Here is an 18,837-nt window from a genome sequence, read left to right as displayed (position 1 = left end):
ACACACATATGAATTTAGGGTTTATTACTGTAACCATAACAATAAGGTGGATCTCTCTTTATTTTGACCATCAATTCAATCATAATTGTTCTTTTTAATCACAGGCAATAGTTATAATAGTGCACTTTTTATATTTAAATTATGATACAGACATTTCTTTTTTTTAAACACCTTATTCTACTGACCCTTATGGATGGAGAATAGTTTACAATCTTAGCCAGAGTTGGGTCAATGAAAAGTGAAGGTGATGTGAAAGATGAGGTGAGCAATCAGTGTGTTTAGGACTGTGAGGCAAACAACTCCATACAGTTTCTCTTCTTGTGACAATGGGAACAAAACAGAGGTGAGGAAGCGTGACAGACAGGTCAAACGGACAAGGCATTAACACAGGAGATAAAGCCAACAAGCAAGTATTTGATGTGCTCATGTGTGTTTGTGACAGAGAAAACATAGGCCTGTTAGGGTTTGGCTGTGTTGGTTAGTTCAAAATCACTGGGTCAGTTGGGAAAATCCACATGTAACTACCTCAAAATGCATCCGCTGCAAAGTTCTCAGCCCACTCTTATTCAGTCGCCACCCACCCGTCTCGCACACAGATACCAGTTACCAGAGATCAGTGTGAGTCACAGAGACGCAAGATACAGACAAAAGCTCAGTAAGATGAGAGCAACTGCTGCTATCGAAGAAAAATGAATAAATAACATGAACAGGAACGGGTTTCTTGGGTTTGTTATTGACACATTTTGTTGGCATGAAACCTAGTTTATAAAACAAATACATGACAAAAAACCCCATAAATAAATAAATAAACAACAGACAGATAAATCGACAGATTAGAAAAAATGACATTAAAATAATGAAGTGTAGCACTGTGTGTCTCTCTGAAATCCTTCTGCACTCTTGTTGCATATTGCACTGTATGGAAGACTGTGATGAACATCGACTAGTCTGATAGAGTACTGGAGTAATATATGTGACTGCCTTGAGTTGCTACGTCTGCTTGCAGAATGGCGACTCTTAGTGATGAGCAAGGGTGCGGCAATGGATACTTGGCTTGTCGGTGAACACTGAAATAACGAGCGTGGGGTTAGGAAGTCCTGTTCAACAAGAAGCTGACACCTTTTTTAAAGTCCAGCATCATGAATACGTCCCATTGATGAATTTCCTTACTGTGTATCTTCTTTTTTTGTTTGTTTGTTTGCTTTATTTTGACATGAGTCAGTATATGAATACTATGGCAACAGGAGACAAAGCTTGACAAGAAAGGCGGTTTCTGTTTGATCCACAGGCCGGTGATGCTCTTCTCATTCAATCTGGGCGCAAACAGCTGTGATGAGGTTCATGAAGCTAATCACGGATAGTGACGACAAAACAAAAAAAAGCTTTCATATATTACTGTTCATATTTCTGTTCAAACACTTTTCTTCAGAGCAACGAGGGTCCAATGCAAAAATCTTAGAAGCATTGTTTCATATTGTCTCTGAGTAAAAAGCAAATATAAAAGAATCGAAACGCTTAACTCTGAATGAATGCCTGTCGGAAAAGCAGCTTCCACTGTCAAACACTGTGTGGAGTGTCTCAGTTGCTGTCTTTACTGTGATCACTGTGCTACTGACATCCTTAAAAGAAATGTGTAAACATAAATAAAAACTAAATAAAAAAATATCTTTTTTTGTTCACATTCACTTACTTAGCTTACTTTGTTGGTTTTCTTTACCTTAGGAGGAGACACTGCTGGAGAAAAACAGGACCTTCACTGAGCTCATCGCCACTCACTGGGGCGGCAGCAGGGTGCTAACTCTTTAGGATTCTTCTGCTGAGATGCATTCATATTTCTTTTTAGTGGGCGGGTTTAGCTGTTGCTTGATAGTGATATGAGCGCACTGATTCATTTTAGGAGTAATCTCGAGAACCATCACATTACTGTTATTTCTTTTTTTCCTTTTTTTTGGTGTTGGATACTGTATTACAATGATATGGTAGACTAGCCTATCTGATCATATCAGCATCCTTGAGCAGGCTGATTCGCTAACTGGCATGCACATTAGCACTTCAAAATTCCTAGTTTGATCTGTGAAGCTGTACCTATGATGAATACCAAACTGCTCATTCACGTATTGTTATTTTTTTTTTCATTAAAGGGCGGTTTGTTAACACTTGTTTCTCATTTAAGGGTAGGAATCCTGGTAATCATAAGATCGGTAGAATCTCGAGTTGGAAAAAATGTGCATGATGGGGAGGAAAAAGGCTCAATCCTTGCTCTGTGGTCAAGCACCTTCAGTAACTTAGACAAGGAAGAATAGGAGTAGCTCATGGCTTGCAGGGATACTTGGAGATGAAATTACACTGTCTTCTTTCTGGTGTAGTTCAGGCATCCTGCTGCGCAGTCTAACTTTCTATCCTATGGTTGGGATTGGGTTCCGTTGGAGGACAGCAGTCGGGTTCTCTCTTTGGCTGAGCCTCTGCGCTGCAGAACTCCCCCGCTGCCTCCTATGCCTCCGCCATCTGCTCGGTCACCCCACTCGCACCTGTCGCCCCCACCCTCGGAGCGCCTCGAGTTTTGGCGGGTGGGGGTCCCGTGGGGCCGACTGTTCTTCTCATCTGGGAAGGGATCAAGAGAAGAGAACGGGAAAGTCACTCTGAATGTTTACAATCCACAGGCTTCACGGGTCAGTGGCAGAAATGCAGGTGTGAATGAAAGGACCTGATTAAGGTGGCAGCTAATCTTCCACCCTATGCTTCGCTCACTATAGTCTAGGAACTGTGAATCATGCAAAGCTATTATAGTCAGCTCCAAGAACAAATATGGATCTAGAAATCAGCTCAAAGACTAAAAGTGAAACAGGGTGAATTTCTACAGCAGTGTGTGGAAAAGTATTGTGTGGTTAAGCAATCTTACCAGATAGGGCTGACACCAATGGGTGATCATGGGAGCTGAGAAGCTGCGCTTGAATCGTTTCCACCACCCGTCTGAACCTGCGACTCGGACCTGAAGAGGAGTCACACACATTTAACTTAGGGTAGGTACTGTTCCAAAATAATATGATCTTAACGTCACCTGATTTTTTTTTATACATCCAAAGTTATTTTCAGAGAAAAAACCCCAATTTGGTAAAAACAAACCAAACTTCTCAGATGAATGAGAACCCAGTTTCAACTTAAAAATACTGCCCAAAAACATAAACATTTCAGGAAATGTTGAGTATTTTACTATAAGGTTTACTTATTAACCCTCTTAAACCCCTTTACTTATTAAACCTCATCTTGCTATAGCTTTACTTGCTGACACGAGTATTATTGATTCATTCATATAACTTTCCGAAGCAGAAAGCTGTTGAGCAGATTTCCAAAAATTAAGATTTTTTCAGGGAGCGACATAGTTTTGTCAAAATGTTTAACATTTCAGTCCACCATTAGCTAATTTTAGCTTTACTTGCCTGATATGAGGGTGAATGTCACGCTGTAAATTCCTGTCTCCCTCCTGCCCTCCCTCTCGTTTCTCTCCCTGTCCCGCTCCCTCTCGCCCTCGGAAAAGGCAATGTCCACCTGGAACTTGACGGGCTTCTGGAAGACGGAGGGACCGCCGGAGGATTTGTATTCGGCTCGGAAGCTGGTCTGTGAGAGGACGCTGTGACTGAGGGATGGGATCTGTGTGGTGGGGAGACAGAGAAGAAGCAGAGAGACCGACAGACTTACGAGGCGGGAGAGGTATGGGGACCGACGTGAGTATAGGGAGACAAAGGGTGAGGGTGAGGAGAGGAGAGAGAAAGAGTGAGCCATTGGTGAAAGCAAAGTGATCCATCTACATGCCACGAGTGAGCAAGATCAAATAAAGATTAAATAAAGAGAAAACTGAAATAATGAGAGAAATGGAGTGTGTACAGTATGAGAGCACAAGTCAGATCCAGCCAGAGCCATGCTTTGATCGCGAGAGCCGTGAAGGACAGACCAAATCAGACACTCACAGACAGGAAGGCGTGGACAATGTCAGCTTTGACAGAGCTCAGCGGTTTGTCTCTGATCACCACGAAGATCTGCTCCTCTTTCTCCAAGCCGATGAAATTCCCAAACCACGATTTCTTAGCTAGCCTGGTAGCCAGACAAAAGAAATACACAGCATGAGGAGACACAGACAGCGCAAACAAACGGCTTTATACCGTGAAAATACGACACCTCAACAAATATTTATCTCCAGGAGCTGGGACTCACTCAGGGCTGGATTCTGGCGTTAGGCTGGACATATCCTCTGATGTAGGAACTGTGAGAGAGACGAAGCACACAAAAAAATTCAGCAATTGACGTTTGACAGATTGGAGCAAAAGGAAAAACTAACTTATAGATAATCCTCAGCGATTACACAGATGAAAGCTGAAAAAGGAAATCAGTGTATTTATTAGAAGTAATTAAATATTTTGAAGCTATAACCCTACGCACTAAAAGCATAACTCCCACAAAATATGAGAGTAAACATACAGGACTGACCTTGCAATTTACGCCGATGGAATCTTGGTGAGCCCAGGAGGTTGTTCTTGAAAGAGTTGAGGCGAGTCCTCCAATGGGCAGAGCTGCTGGCTGCCATGCCGCTCCCCCCTCCTGGACTGGAGGGTGGGGTCAGCGACAGTGAGCCCACCCCTCCCCCTCCCTCCGCCCGCGAGGAGGATGAGGACGAGGAAGAGGAGGGCGGGGTGGAGGAGGGGTGGTGAGGGTGGTGAACAGGGGTGCCCAAGGGTGTGGGCAACGGAGAGCCCTGGGGAGTGACCTGCGGCACAGAGTGGGCAGAGTTTGGGTAGAAGCTCTTAGTCACTGACTTTAGGACAGAAGAGGAAGGGAAGAAGAAACGGGGGATTGGTGACAGGAGTGGGGAAGGGGAGGGCGAGTGGGAGGATGGATTTTGCAGAGGCAAGGATTTGATGGGCTGGAGGTGGGGTCGGTTGGCGGGTCCCTTGGTGGGCAAGGTCTGGGTCTTTGGGTTTGGGGGAGCTTTGGGCTTGTCATGAGCCCGTGCTGAGCGAGGAGTGGTGGTGCTTCCCTGTTTGGACTCCTTTGTGAGAGGGGAAGCGGTGGCAGAGGTGACATCTGATTGGCTGAAAGTGAAGACGGGGCTCTGATAGGACTGGGGGGTGGGGGTTTGTCAGGGTGAGGGGGTGGGAGACATGGAAAACAAGAAAGAGAAGGGATGGAGAATGGAGAAAGGATGGAAATGAATATCATGCTTAATGACAGAAGAGTGCATCTCGTGAGGAGTGAAAGTGCCGAAGGCAGTTCTAAGTGCAGATCATAAAAGTCTTTCATTTAGTGCATTTCAGTCTTTAGTACGCGCCCTTTAAATCTATTGAAAGTGAGGGTTTCGTGACAGTTGTGGCAGGGTTAAGAATGCAGTGACACAGGACAGTGGCAGTGAAGGTGTTACTATAGAGTAATTGCTGCCAATTAAGGTATTTTTTTTACCCTTTAGGGACTGTTTTTATACACTTTCAAGCACAATCAAACCATTAATTATCCAATAAAGCATCTAATTAAGCTGTCAAATTGTGCAAATTATCATATATAAAACTAGCTCATGCATGAGGAGGAAGAAAAGTGACATGAAGACAGAAAACAAATGCAAGCCTCCTGTTGGGTGAGACAATTCATTTAAGGGACCTGTGTTGTGATGATGTGTAAAAATGACTGAGAAGACTGTTACAAAGATATTTTAGGGAGTTGCGAGGAGTGAATATTTGTTTTTTTAAAGCAGCTTCATGTAGAGACTGACATCAGCAAAAAAACAATGCATTGTTACATACTGAATCAATAGTTGGCAAAGGAGTAATACTGAATTGAAGTAAACTAAATTACTGCCTAGTCTGTCAACAATATCTCTGAAGTCATTTCCACCGTTGGTTTACAGTGCTGTTATTGCCCAATGAGGCTAAAATGTACACAGTACCCTGCTGACACTGACAGCTGTCTGAACTGCAGGACACAAATATGAGACTGGACTTAAAGCTATATTGCTGACAGGGGAGAGTTAAATAATATAAATGCAGACTACCAGAAATTAGCATTTTATTATGGATCCAGGTATAGTGTTCAAAGATAATGTAGTAAAAGTATGAACAAGTTGGTTTACAGAACCTTACCCTGGGACTACTGAGAGGGCTGGAGGAGAGACCAGTTGACGCTCCACTGACTGAGCGAGACCTGACAAAGAGACCCAAAGATTAATAGGCTGTTAAAAAAAAACCCCAAAAAACAAAAACTGTATGATAATGAATTCTTGCACTCTAATTCTGCAGACTACAGAGTGTATGTACTATATATGTGTAAGAAAAACATGCTATACCTCTGGCTGTGTGCAGCTGTGTCCAGGGCCCTGCGAGGTGGTGTAGGAGACCCTTGTTCGGTGACACTCAGGACCTCCAGGCTCTTCCTTTCGGGACGGCAACGGCCGTGGCGCGTCAGCATAGGGGAGTCGACGCGCTTTCGAGGAGGGTCTGCTGAGAAACGCCACCATAAACTCATTACAAATTTTGTTTTAATTTTAAGCTTTGTGCTGTGTTTCGCACTTCAGGAATTTCTTCTGAAAAATTCTAATTCTTTCACAGGCCTTTTGCTCACTGCGCCATCTGTGACTGTGATAAACTTAGCTTCATTTGCATTTACAGAATTGCTGTCCCTTCCAGTTTTATCTCATAGACAAAGCTTGCAGATGTCCTGCAAAGGCTGGTATAATCATGGTAAAAGCCAGCGACAACTTACAGTATTAAAGAAACAGGTAAACATACTAAAAATCCAACACAAGGACATTAAGGGCCATACTGCTGTATATTTTTTCTCTAATGCTAATGCTAGTCAGTGCAGTATATTATCAAGTAATAAAATTATAACTTAATAGTGTTTAAATCATAACCTCACGTAATCCCTAATTCACTGGAAGGAGAACTGAGCATACAGGAACACCGCTCTTGAAAAAGTCGGTAAAATGTGTCTCAGACCGATAACTGTAGCGTCCTCTCTTGAGTGGATCCCTCCTGCCCCCTAATGACTGACCTACATCATTGCGCGGAGGTAAGTCCTCATCCTCATAGCTGGGGTACCGCTCTTTCCTGTCTAGCAGAAGGTAATAGATCATTTTCTCCTGGTTTTCTCTGTGGGGGGGTGGGAGAAAAATGCAGATTGAATGAGATGCTAAAATGTCATAATATTTATTTAAAAAGAAAATCTGTATAGATGCCACACAGCCACGCGATTAGCTATTAGTAGGCTGTTCACATGGTCACGCAGACATGGATTTCATGACACAATCAGCTTATTTAACTGATCACATTAATGGGAAAAGACCTAAAAATAAGCCACATACTCCTTCCTCTACCTCAACACTATATAGGCAAATAAGACAAGATAGGATGTTTGTGGCCAATATTAATTGGTTGCATAAAATCAAATATGCTGGCTGAGTGTTAAAAGGAGAACCCCCCCCCCAAAAAAAATGCAACAGCAAAAGCAAAATATACACTGAAAGAAATATTACATGCTTGTGACTGCATTGCATATTATGTGCCACAAATGTCCTGATTTTTCCAGCCATTTCAAGCTGACACTAAAAACCACAAACGTGTTTGGAAGCTGAAAGAAATTACTTACTCCTCACACTGCAAGTCACGTGTGAGCTTGACTCTGTCTCGGAAACAACCGAGCGAGTGCATGCTGTCCAGCACATCTGGGTCCAGCTCAGTCAGGGACAAGATTCGCCTCACACAAACTCGCCTTGGAGGAGGCTGCTCAGGACACGGCTCGTTACGACCACCCCTAGTAGGAGTCAAACAAAATGAAGCACATAGGAATGACACAGATGTACTGTACATGATTAAATACGATCACTTCAGCAGTCACGTATGAGAAAACGAATGTATACTCACAGATACCAGGAATGTTTCTGGATGGTCTCTAGCTGTAAGGGGTGACAGGGCAGATGGGGCCATTAGTGCCTACAGTCTGTTAACAGCCAGATGGCCACAGAGCTGTGCTGTGTAAACAGTTCACATCGCATCTTTTGTTTTTCTTTTTTTTTACATCCACAAATCTCACGATTGCAGAATATTACCCATTAAACTGGATCATAAAAAACATTTTCAACTTTGCAATGTTTGCTTTTGAAAGTTTAATCAGAAAATCTCTTGTGTGTGTGTGTGTTAGAAATATTACTGAGCAAGTTCTAGATGGCTCAGTTAAGTCCCCAAAACATGCTTCAACAGCTGCCACTACAATGCATCTTCCTGACTGTACAGTATTACAATGAATGCGCCAATAAAACACATACGAAATGCAACTGTGCCTCTCATAAATATCAGCTAGAGTGCAGATCCAGCAAAAAAGGATAATAGGAAAGGCAAGAAGGATAATCTAAAAGTGAATCGAGACAAAAATTATTTGTATCAAAAGCAAGAGTCCCATTAAACATATATTTTATCTTACATAAGGAGAGGCAATCCCAGTTTAAGGCAGGTGACTGAAAACAGGTGTAAATGCATGCTGCATCTGAGGTCTGGACTAATGTGAGCAGTCTCATACCGTGAGCCTCTTTTCAGGGTTGACCTCAATCATTCCCTTCAGCAGGGACTGACAGTCCGGGGGGATGAAGTGAGGCATGTGGAACACCCCGCTCTTTACCTTTTCCAGGAGCTGGCGTAAATTGTCGTGGTCAAAAGGAAGGGCCCCCTGTAGGGCAGAGAGAGAGAGTGAGACAAAAACAAGAAAGGAACAAAAAAACAGATTGCATTAAAAAAACAAAAAACTGGCAAGCGTGGGATGTAAGAAAGAACTGCAAAAAACATAAGACGAGGGGATTTAAAAAAAGACCAAAGTGCACTGTGAAAACACAAGTAAAAGACTTACCACCAGTAGGGCAAACAGGATGACCCCACAGCTCCACACATCTGCTCTCCGCCCATCATACTTCTCCCCCTGCCAAACACACAAACACTTATGATTTTATTCATCGCCAGCCATTTCAATACAAAAATGATTCACAAAACTTGGCACCCGTCACAGGATGATTTAGGCTGATTTCAGGATGAAAAACACTGAAAGGAACACTAAAATCCATTTAGTCAAACTCAGTCTAAAAATACCATGAAGCCAGATTTGAATCGATAACACTGGATAATCTTTTAAATGCTGAGTGTCCTAAAGATTTACTCATGCTAAAAGGTGTGAACGTTCAGAAAAACAACTCAAGAGACAGACTGAACTTAACATTAAAAGTGTCGTGTTACTGGTTAGTTTTCATCAGGGGTGTCAAACATAAGCCCCGGCCGCCACAATTGGCCAGCCAAAGACGCCAATCAGGCCCACTGGAGAGCTATGGAAAATGTGGGGGCATAAATTTGACTTTTTATTGTATTTTCAAACTTTTAACAGCTTTGTGAAAAACCATTCATACTACAGCAAAGTAAATAAGTAAAAGATAAACAATTAAATGACAGAAAATTCCTGTTTTTTCACTGTCTACTGTAGAAATGTACAATTTTTACATAGGGTTCACCATTTCAAAAAAACAGGATGCTCTGTCAAATAACAAAAATGTTCTGCCTCATAAACACAGGACAGACTGAGCAATAAACTAACAGAACTGTTTCTGTAATTTTATATATTTACTTCTTACAATTTAAGCCCAACACAGCATTTCTTTAGCATGCAGAAAAACTGTATTGTTGAAATTGCACTTCGTTTTTAAATATCAAAATATCTCTGAGATTAAATGTGTGATTTAACTTCTTTACACTCTCAGAAAGCAGAGTTAACTGATCCAACACACTTAAGATCAAAGTGGACTGTACATGTCCCACAGTGTAAAATGAGTTTGACATCCCTGGTTTAGATCATGTACCTTTGGAGCGATTTATCTCTCTACAAAAAAAAGTTTTTATTTACATTTCAGACAAGAACATTTGAGAAATACAGAGAATAAGAGCTGGATACTTACCCGTATAACCTCAGGGCAAGCATAATGTGGTGATCTAAAATCAGAAAAGGTTTGCCATTAATATTAGTGAAAGTAAAATGAGCACTGTATAAAAGAAGTCATAGATCTGTGTTGTAGACACTGTATTTTCCTGCTGATGTGGAGCCTTTAACGTTTAAAATGTACAGAGTCATACTGCAAGTTGTTGAATTATATAATAACCCTGTTTATGTATGTACATCATCATTCATGAAGCTCACACACAGAGTTGGTACTCACCCACAGCTGGTTTCTAACAGACTGTCTCCCACCTGTAGGGAGGCCATGCCAAAGTCAGCGATACGAATGTTGTTCTTTTCATCCAGGAGCAAGTTCTCAGGCTTCAGGTCTCTGTGACTGCACAAATACAACCAATACTGTTAGAGTTGTTGTCAACATGGTGCTTTAAATGAAATACAACTGCATGACTCTGAAAATGTGTTTGCACAATCATAATGTGTTTCACTCATTTAGTACATCAGACAACAGCTGTTTTATTGTTTAAAAAGAAATGCTCAAAATAGCTTTGTAAGTCAGTAGATGAGCCCTAAATCAACATCCTACATATGAACTTGACTCAAACACGGTTATTACAGCTCGGTGCAAAAAACCAACCAGATGGAATGACTGTGGCAGAAATCCAAAGCAGAGATGATCTGCCTGAAGAACTTCCTGGCCTCTTTCGGAGTTAGCCGGCCCTTCTTCACCAGGTAGTCAAAAAGCTCTCCTCCTGACACATGCTCTAACACCAGGTACCTGTCCGCAAACAGGGACAACAGTGTAATTTGAACTTATGATTCTGATAACGCTTTTCCACTGACGCGGTGCTGGACCAAGCGCAGAGCCAGTTCTGCCCTGGTGCTTTTAGAGGACCAACCGACTTTTTTGACCAAACCGAACACTGCAAAAGTTTGATGTAGTTTCTACGGGAAGAGAATTAAAGGCCCATCCTGCAGAAAAGGATATATGTGTTTGCACTTTTGGTGAAAATGTGGGAAACAGGTTCTTAGTTTGGCACCACGTTGGTGGAAAAGTGGTGCAAGTAGTGAAAAGCAGACAAGATGCTAAGAAAAAACTATTTAAACTTAGACACTTCCCATGGTTTGATATAATAAGCTTATGATGATGGATACTAGGACTACAATATTCAGGCTGTACTCACTTTAGGACAACCCGTCTGTCTACTCCAACAGTTGTTTTGTAAAGGTATTAAAGGATTTGAGACATACTCCTCATTAAGATACACTTTTGAGAATAAAAGTAGGGGATGAAGGAAAAGTGAGAATTACAGTAACGACAGCAGATTATTACAGCTTTTCTTGCAATATTTATACTCATCCCACTCCAAAGATTAGTATGCAGCTAGAAAGCATGCAGACTGCATTGAGCCAAAGAGCAAGGCTTTTTCTGAATGCAGAGGGAACTCACAGATATTTGTTATTCTCGTAAACATCATGCAGCTTCAATACATGCGGATGCTCAATCAGTTTCAGAATGGCAATCTCCCTTTCAACCTGGTTAGAAAGAAGGAAAGCACAGAGAGAGAAAGATTTTGAAGGGAGGTTCATGAGCGAGCCAGAGTTGTTTTTCACACATCTGAACGGAGGTTAACTGTTAACTCATACAGAAGATAAATATAGTGAATATGGGACATTTTGCTAACATCTTAAAACACCATGCTATCTATCTATATATATATATATATATATACATATATATATATATATATATATATATATATATATATATATATATATGTATATATGTATATACATATAAGTGTCATCATTAACGTCACTGTGAGCAACACCCTCAACAGCGTCAGACTGTACCTTCATCAGGACTGACTCAGACAGCTTCTCTCTGTTGACTATTTTGATGGCTACCTTCTGACCCGTAATACAGTGGACCCCCAGTTTGACAAGTCCTGTAGATTGGATGAGAGAGATCAATATAAAACACAAGAAGGGTGGCGGGTGGGGGTAGAATAAAAGCGCACAGTTTAAACACTACACAAAACACTAGTTTTAATTTCAGGAACAACTCGGCAATACTCACCTGTCTGTCCCTTCCCCAGAGTCTTTTCCAGTCGATAGGGCCCAACATATTGAGCTGACTGACTTAGAGACAGTTCCTTACTCATACTGCTCTTAACTGGAGGCTAACACACAATTATTACTACTTACTGCACTGTAGTTATTGCAATTACTGTGATATTGTACAGCTTACACAGAAGTTACTGTGGGACACAAGACGATGCTCAAATTAGAACGACTGTCTTTTTATGTCAGCGGTAACACGGACTTTCTTTGAAGTCACTTCATGAACGTGAAAAAAACAAAAAACCATAGAAGTGAAAACTGCTGCTGATTTACAACACCTGGGTGGACGTTTTTCATCTAAACCGAGACTGCACGGTAAACATGATGTTTATTTTTTTTTAATTATTTTTTTTTTTTTTACAAAACATCTTGCTATATGTAGAATAAAGCAGGGGGAACTGACATGGCAATAAGTTTCTAGGGTGTTTTCTGCGTTAAATATCAACCACTACTCTAAAGTAGGCAAACTAACGAGTCTTATTTATGTACATTAGCTTATTTCTATAACTCGCACCTTGTTATACGTATGACGTTAACGATATATGCCTGTTAATGAGAAAACGTTACCCTTATATAGCCTTGAAACGAGCAGGTTTTCACGTCTGCCTTAAAATATTCATGTATTTTTCCTACGCTTAATATTATTTTTAGTTAAGTAAACGGACAAAACGTCCAATACGTCAAGTGTATGCTTGCACTGAAAATGAAATCACTGTTTTCCCCTCACTGCCAGGCCTGTTTCACAGGTCCAACAACATGCTATTTTAGCCTCGCCGCCGCTCTCCCACACAGCAGCGAGGCTAGCTTTAGCTTCAACGCCTTGACGAACGGCCGTCTCGCTCGCGCCGCCTGTCAAAAAAACCGACACCGCCTGAAGTTTCTGGGCTTTGCCAAACGGTACGATTTATTACACGGCCGCCGCATTCTCACAATACTTCGAGGTGAAACGCGCATTCCCCGCAAAACAAGCATCTTTTTTTTAACGTAGCGCCGTCCTCCCCCTCCCTGACTCTCCCGTCTCTCCCTCTCTACATCCCTGCAAGTAGCGGATCACAGCATCTTCTCTTCTCTCCTTTGGCGTGTCCTCCTCCCCTCACCGCCGGGTACACAGGTGCAAAACACACACACACACACACGCACACTGATATCCGCGGATATGGGCGCGCTATAACCAGCTGCCGTATCCCCCTCCTCGCTCCTGATGACAGTTCACGCAGGGTAAAGGCCCCTTCTATTACACTCCCTTCGGTTTTCTTGCCGTAAATCGATATTTTCTCTCCCCTCTTCCTTCCTTCGCCTCACTCGCATCAGCATCCGGGTCTCACTCCCTCTCCATCCTCTCTCCTCTCGTCTCCTCTCCTCCCCCGCCCTCCTCCTCCCAATCATCTTCCTCAAAATACGCCTATCTCTGCATTCACATCAGCACAGGCCACGCAGTGGGCTCCCGGGAGTTGCAGCGGACACCTCCTTTACTCTTTTTGTCATCGACATTTATTATTATTATTATTATTATTCATACATGGACGCAGGGAGCGGATGCAGACGCAATTCGTTAGGAGATATCTATAGAGTCCTGTTTTATTTGATAATTTCTTCCTATGAGCTGTCAAATTTGAAGTGCACAACTTAGTGTAGCGTGGATAATTTAATCAAAACATACTAACATTTAACAATCATTCTGTGTCTGTTTCGTTGCACTGATTTATTTTTTTAAAGAAAGATAGAAAATAAACAGTAACAATTATAAAACAAACCATGTCAACATTATAGTATGACTACTTTTAGTTAGGGACTACAAAGGCATGTTTAAAATATTTTAATCAACACTGAAAAAAAAATCATAGTAACTGCATGTCAAACAGAATGAATTTAGTAGTCACGTAGATCAGTGGTATGAAACATAAGGCTCGGGGGCCAGAATCAGCCTGGGAGAGACTCCAGTAAGATCCACTGGAAACGTTTGAAAAATGTAAAGGGCCTAGATTTTGGACGTTTAACTGCATTATAATACGTTTTACTGCTTTTCCTACTGATAAACACCTCTCACATGAACATACTACACCAAAGTAATTACATGAATATTTCAGTGACAGTAAAGTTAATGTGTTTTTACTATCTACTATTGAACTTTCTGTTTCTACAGAAGAAAAACAGAAATGGTACAGAAATTATCTTACAAATAAAATGTACACAATTTTTAAAATTTACACAAACATTTTACTGAATTTTTTTCTTTACTGAAAGAAAAATGTATTTCTTACAATTTAAGCCCAATGACTCACATTTATTTATGACATATGGCACCCATTACAAGCTTTTATTCTACCAAGCAATACCTATTTTACCACAATCCACTGATGTTATTTTTTAACCGATAACATAAAGATAATATTGAAGTACGTTTAGGTTCACAGTAATCTAAACTTTAGACAGTAGAATAAAAATACTATAGATCCAAAAAAAAAACCTTACTTTTTTACAATCAAAATCAATTTTGACCCGCAAAATTTCTGCAGGAGAAATCTAACTGCATTTTTTCTACCGGCAGAGAAAGAATCCTAATGAGCATGTGCAGTGTAGCTTGTTTCTGTTTTGAGAAATTCAGTGTGCCACAAGTGTGCTACAATTGCCACTGATGTTAATTAATATCATATTATAATATAAATCATATTCTTCTTATTAGTAGTAGTAGTAGCATTCAAAAAGAATGTTAATTTGTACACAGAGGAGTTATTTTTATAATCTTGAGCAAAAAAAAAAATATATAATAATGTGTAATAGATTATCAGTTTGCAAGACATTTTTACACGTTGCTGTATAACCATATTGGGGTTATTCCATCTCTATTCCAATGTGTTTGAAATAAAATGTCCACCTGACCACCTCAGATCTGCATGAAACAATTCCAAGGGAAACATACTGTTCTTAATGGAACTTATTATTTTATTATTATCAGAAAGGTTTATTTCTAATAATACTATTTTTCTGTTAAAAAAAAAGAAGAAGGAATTATGGTCTTCTAACTTTTTTTTCTAGCATTTTTAAAGAACTATCTACAAAACTGATAAAACTCATAGAGCCGGATCTTCTTTTTATTTTAAGAATAATAAAATGTTAAATATCTGGGTCTAAGGCTCTATGTACATGGGCTGTCAGGAGTGTAACTCAAGCTAACATTGAAAGATGGATCCTTGAATCCTTAAAATAATTGGATGTCCAATCTCTGACAGCATTTAAAGGCCTGCAGAAACCACAGTTTTGCAGGTAGAGGACTGATATTTTATTTACAGCTTCTCGTGCACTAGGCACATAATATTCTACAAAACTGTCAAAATCAGATGATTGGTTTAGAGATACTAAAGCTCAAGTATAGTAAATTTCAGATTTTGGTCCCCACCAAGATAGTAAGAGCCCGTACACACACACACACACACACACACACACACACACACACACACACACACACACACACACACACACACACACACACACACACACACACACACACACACACATTTTCATCCAACTTCAGTGGGAGATACCTCAGGTATTACACCATGTACCAAATCCAAATGAATCTTTCTTGAAAGAGCACATTTTTGTTAATAATATATCCAAAATTTGTGGTAGTCTTCTCATTTTTTCAATATAAAGTTTTGAAATACTCATGTAGAGCCCCTCACATATGATGCCTGAAAAACATGTAAAAACAAAACTATATGTACCTTCATATATGACTTATAGGAATCAGACAAATCAAACAGAGTTAAGTGGGAGACGTTTGATGAACTATGATCCAGTGTTCACACTAATTTTAGTATCTGCCTTGTTCTTTGTTAGAAAGCTTTAGGTTAAAATAAATGCACAAGCAATGTGGCCCCTCAGAATTTCACTTTAGGACAGTACTTGTTGAATGTACATGTTACTTTTAAATAGACAAGGCTGTATCTTTCTTGATTATTTTTTATTAAGTTTTAAGCATTGCTGCTGCTGATGTATAGACTGTTGTCACTAAGGACATGACAAAATAAGATTAACAGAATAGTAAAGTAATCATAATTTCCTTGGCACACTGGCATGACTTATTGGGACACTTGGATCAATTAGAACTGGGCTTAATGTAATCACTGCCTTTTTTCATTGTACCATTGCAAATTTGTATTTGTCTATATCGGATTTAGTGTTGTTTCTCTTCACCTTTATAGTCGGTTTTCAAATAATGTAAAAATACTCTACTCAGATTCAAGAGTGCTGATCATGGGAAAATTCCACTTCATTGACAACCACATTAAAAAATAGTTTACAAAGAGCAGAACTGTTTAAAGAAGGCTGAACGACAAATGCCCTCGTCTGCAGATTTGGAGGGAAGCAGAGAAGCATTGGGTGCTGATTTGACTGAATCACTCAAAGATGACAGCTTTATTTTAAATAAATAAATAAATAAAGTAGGACGTTTGAATATATCATCTGTAAAGTGCCTTGAAAAATCTCTAAAATCTCAGATTGAAATGTTGTGTGTGGGTGGATAATTCCCCAAAGCCCATCTTCATCTGCGTCTAGCTGGTTGATTTTCACGCAGCCACAAGGATTTGTCTCTGAACCACGGTGCAGAAATGGGACAGAAAGAAGATACTCATCCTGCTTCTGATAAAAACCATAATGAATATATGTAGGCTTACACGATAGCCCTGCAGGAGAAACTGAATGAAGTCTGCCAAGCCTGACATACTCTACACTGAATGCAGATACATTGTAAAAATCAGTCTTTTGTGGGATTTGAAGATGCAAACCTGGGGGGAAGAAAAAGTAGGACAAGACATATCAGTCTGTGAATGATGTTTGCTTTTTGCATAAACCTGCAAAAATACTCTGTGCTAATTCTCTCTCTAGAACCCCCATTAAACATCTTTTCCAGGGTCTTTCTCCACTGAGCTTAGTACATTTCACCGATCCCCACACACAGACTACAGATGTAACATTACACTGCTCTGTGTAGGTACTAAAGTGGGATTAAGCAGAGATTAACAAGCTCTTCTTAATTCTATTAAGTCGAACTTACAGGTCCACCAGTGGAGAGGCTCCAACATATAATAATGTAAGAACACAGAAAATGTGCTGCCATAAAGAAAGACAATATACCGTGTGTTGAAAAAAGTTTATTGTAAGGTATCATACAAACTTGTTATCCACAGTAAGCTAATTAGTCTTAGAGTATAACAATTACAACAATTATAACAGAATAAGTAGAAGTATGGAGGTAAATTCATAAGCAACACCCCCCTCTTCAGTTTTCAGATGGTTCCTTCCAGTGCAATAAGAAGATGGGAAAGTGAAGAACCTGAGGTAAAGCTGTGATTGAAAAATAAACACAAGTACACACATATGTCATTCAAAATATTCAGATAAACAGTTTGCCATCAAAGTTATATTCACACAACAGTACACATGCTACAGTTTCTACAGAATTATTTAAATTGTATTATTTTGTTTCATTTTCTTTTCTGCATTCGTTTTTGAACACAGTTTTATTTTGGCCTGATTATTCCCGACTTTTCCCGACTTTTGCGATTATGTCACAATCTTCAGCTTTTGCCGACTTAGAAGAAGAAAAAGAAAAATCTGTGTAAAAGAGTTTGTAGCAATTTCTGTGAACTTACTTTTTTTAAATTTAAATGGATCTCACTGTGCATCATGACCCCTCAGACAGGGTTTTTACACAGGCCTGGAAGGCATCCATCAGATCTTTACAGGTCTCCATCCCCTTGTCTCTGACACTGAAACACAATGTGAGATTTAAAAAAACACACTCATCAGTCTCTTCTCTTTAGGACCTTAATTTGAACTTGTGCTAATATGAAGACATGTAAAGCAAATGAACCCATCTGAAGCTAAATAGTAATATTTCTAAATATAGTCCACATAAAAGGGATTATTCAAGTTGGGTCTGATAATAATATGTTTCAACTCAGCCTCCACCGTGGCTTTTATCTGCCTTTGGTGAAGTACGAGAAGATGAGTGAGTAATCTGTAGAGCAGCTGTACTGACAGTAATCACTGCTGCACGTGGACACGGACTAAATATCTTCTTGCATGCACGTAACATGAACCAGCCAGCTGGAATGTACTGGTCCTCTTCAATAGGGTATACAAGTGGAAGTCTATTTTAAACCTCATATATATTTATGCTTCTCAAGACATTACAGTATGGGTCCCATTTGGATGTTGTTATGTTTAAAAACCAGTATGAACTCTAAGTGCAGTCTGTAGATCTCCCCACAGACACTTAAACTGGTTGACATGTTAATGTGGGCGCTGGCTATTGTGCATAAAATGACAGGAAAGTGGCCAGATTATTAACCCAAATCCAAACACGGTTCATAAATCTTACTTGAGAGCACATTATACAAGGATATTTTATTCATGCACTGTCACACCGATTGGAAACAGCAATCAAAATCACTGATTCATTTTCTCGACTTTGAATGCAAGCACGGATTAAAAAAGAACTTTTATTGCTGTCAGAACTCACCATTTGTCAGTGTCCTCTTTGATTACCTGGCATGGTGCTGGCACAGCGTCGGCAAAGTCTGGCATTTTGACAGGAGAGAGAGTGGAGTTTGTGGAGCTGTGCTGCTGCAGGAGCTGCAGTCAAATATGGTTACGCTTTAAAAGGGAAGGAGGGACACAGGAGGGAGGGAGGTAAGGGAGGAGGGGAGGAGGCATGACAGTGACGGTGTGTGAGAAGCTTAA

The 18,837-nt window shown here is 40.2% G+C and overlaps 1 protein-coding gene and 1 long non-coding RNA gene across 9 annotated transcripts; both read right to left on the bottom strand.

Moving 5' to 3' along the window:
* Positions 1 to 22: 22 nt before the first annotated feature.
* Positions 23 to 13,419, bottom strand: brsk1a (BR serine/threonine kinase 1a). Of its 8 annotated transcripts, XM_065471589.1 has the most exons (20): positions 12,899 to 13,419; positions 12,044 to 12,856; positions 11,818 to 11,912; positions 11,414 to 11,499; positions 10,601 to 10,741; positions 10,226 to 10,342; positions 9,968 to 10,001; positions 8,878 to 8,946; positions 8,554 to 8,700; positions 7,902 to 7,933; positions 7,627 to 7,791; positions 7,033 to 7,130; positions 6,326 to 6,479; positions 6,123 to 6,183; positions 4,483 to 5,113; positions 4,210 to 4,258; positions 3,966 to 4,089; positions 3,438 to 3,648; positions 2,902 to 2,989; positions 23 to 2,615 (listed from the first exon to the last, which is right to left on the bottom strand). In XM_065471589.1, exons 2-20 carry the CDS (start codon positions 12,126 to 12,128, stop codon positions 2,402 to 2,404), a joined length of 2,601 nt encoding a protein of 866 aa, XP_065327661.1. In that variant the 5' UTR covers positions 12,129 to 12,856; positions 12,899 to 13,419; the 3' UTR covers positions 23 to 2,401. The 8 variants fall into 8 exon arrangements, with proteins under 8 accessions (XP_065327661.1, XP_063337393.1, XP_063337396.1 ...); XM_063481323.1 differs by having other exon boundaries at positions 23 to 2,601; positions 2,900 to 2,989; positions 12,044 to 13,419; XM_063481326.1 differs by having other exon boundaries at positions 4,483 to 4,759; positions 12,044 to 13,419.
* Positions 13,420 to 17,228: 3,809 nt separating this feature from the next.
* LOC134632630 (uncharacterized) lies at positions 17,229 to 18,757 on the bottom strand. Its single transcript, XR_010094546.1, has 3 exons — positions 18,617 to 18,757; positions 17,745 to 17,861; positions 17,229 to 17,436 (listed from the first exon to the last, which is right to left on the bottom strand). It is a non-coding gene; the product is annotated as an uncharacterized LOC134632630 (long non-coding RNA).
* Between the last annotated feature and the right edge of the window lie 80 nt (positions 18,758 to 18,837).

Source organism: Pelmatolapia mariae, linkage group LG8, assembly GCF_036321145.2.
Source record: "Pelmatolapia mariae isolate MD_Pm_ZW linkage group LG8, Pm_UMD_F_2, whole genome shotgun sequence".
NCBI classification, from domain to species: Eukaryota; Metazoa; Chordata; class Actinopteri; order Cichliformes; family Cichlidae; genus Pelmatolapia; species Pelmatolapia mariae.
This window is presented reverse-complemented; position numbering and strand designations above follow the sequence as displayed.

What these genes read in the sequence shown, in the direction of transcription:
- brsk1a (XM_065471589.1), bottom strand. Translation starts at nt 12,128, where the DNA reads ATGAGTAAGGAACTGTCTCTAAGTCAGTCAGCTCAATATGTTGGGCCC. An exon ending in TACGAGAATAACAAATATCT is followed by an intron (nt 10,742 to 11,413) that starts GTGAGTTCCCTC and finishes GTTTGCGGACAG; the next exon opens with GTACCTGGTGTTAGAGCATG. An exon ending in CCATTGGTGTCAGCCCTATC is followed by an intron (nt 2,616 to 2,901) that starts TGGTAAGATTGC and finishes GTTCTCTTCTCT; the next exon opens with TGATCCCTTCCCAGATGAGA.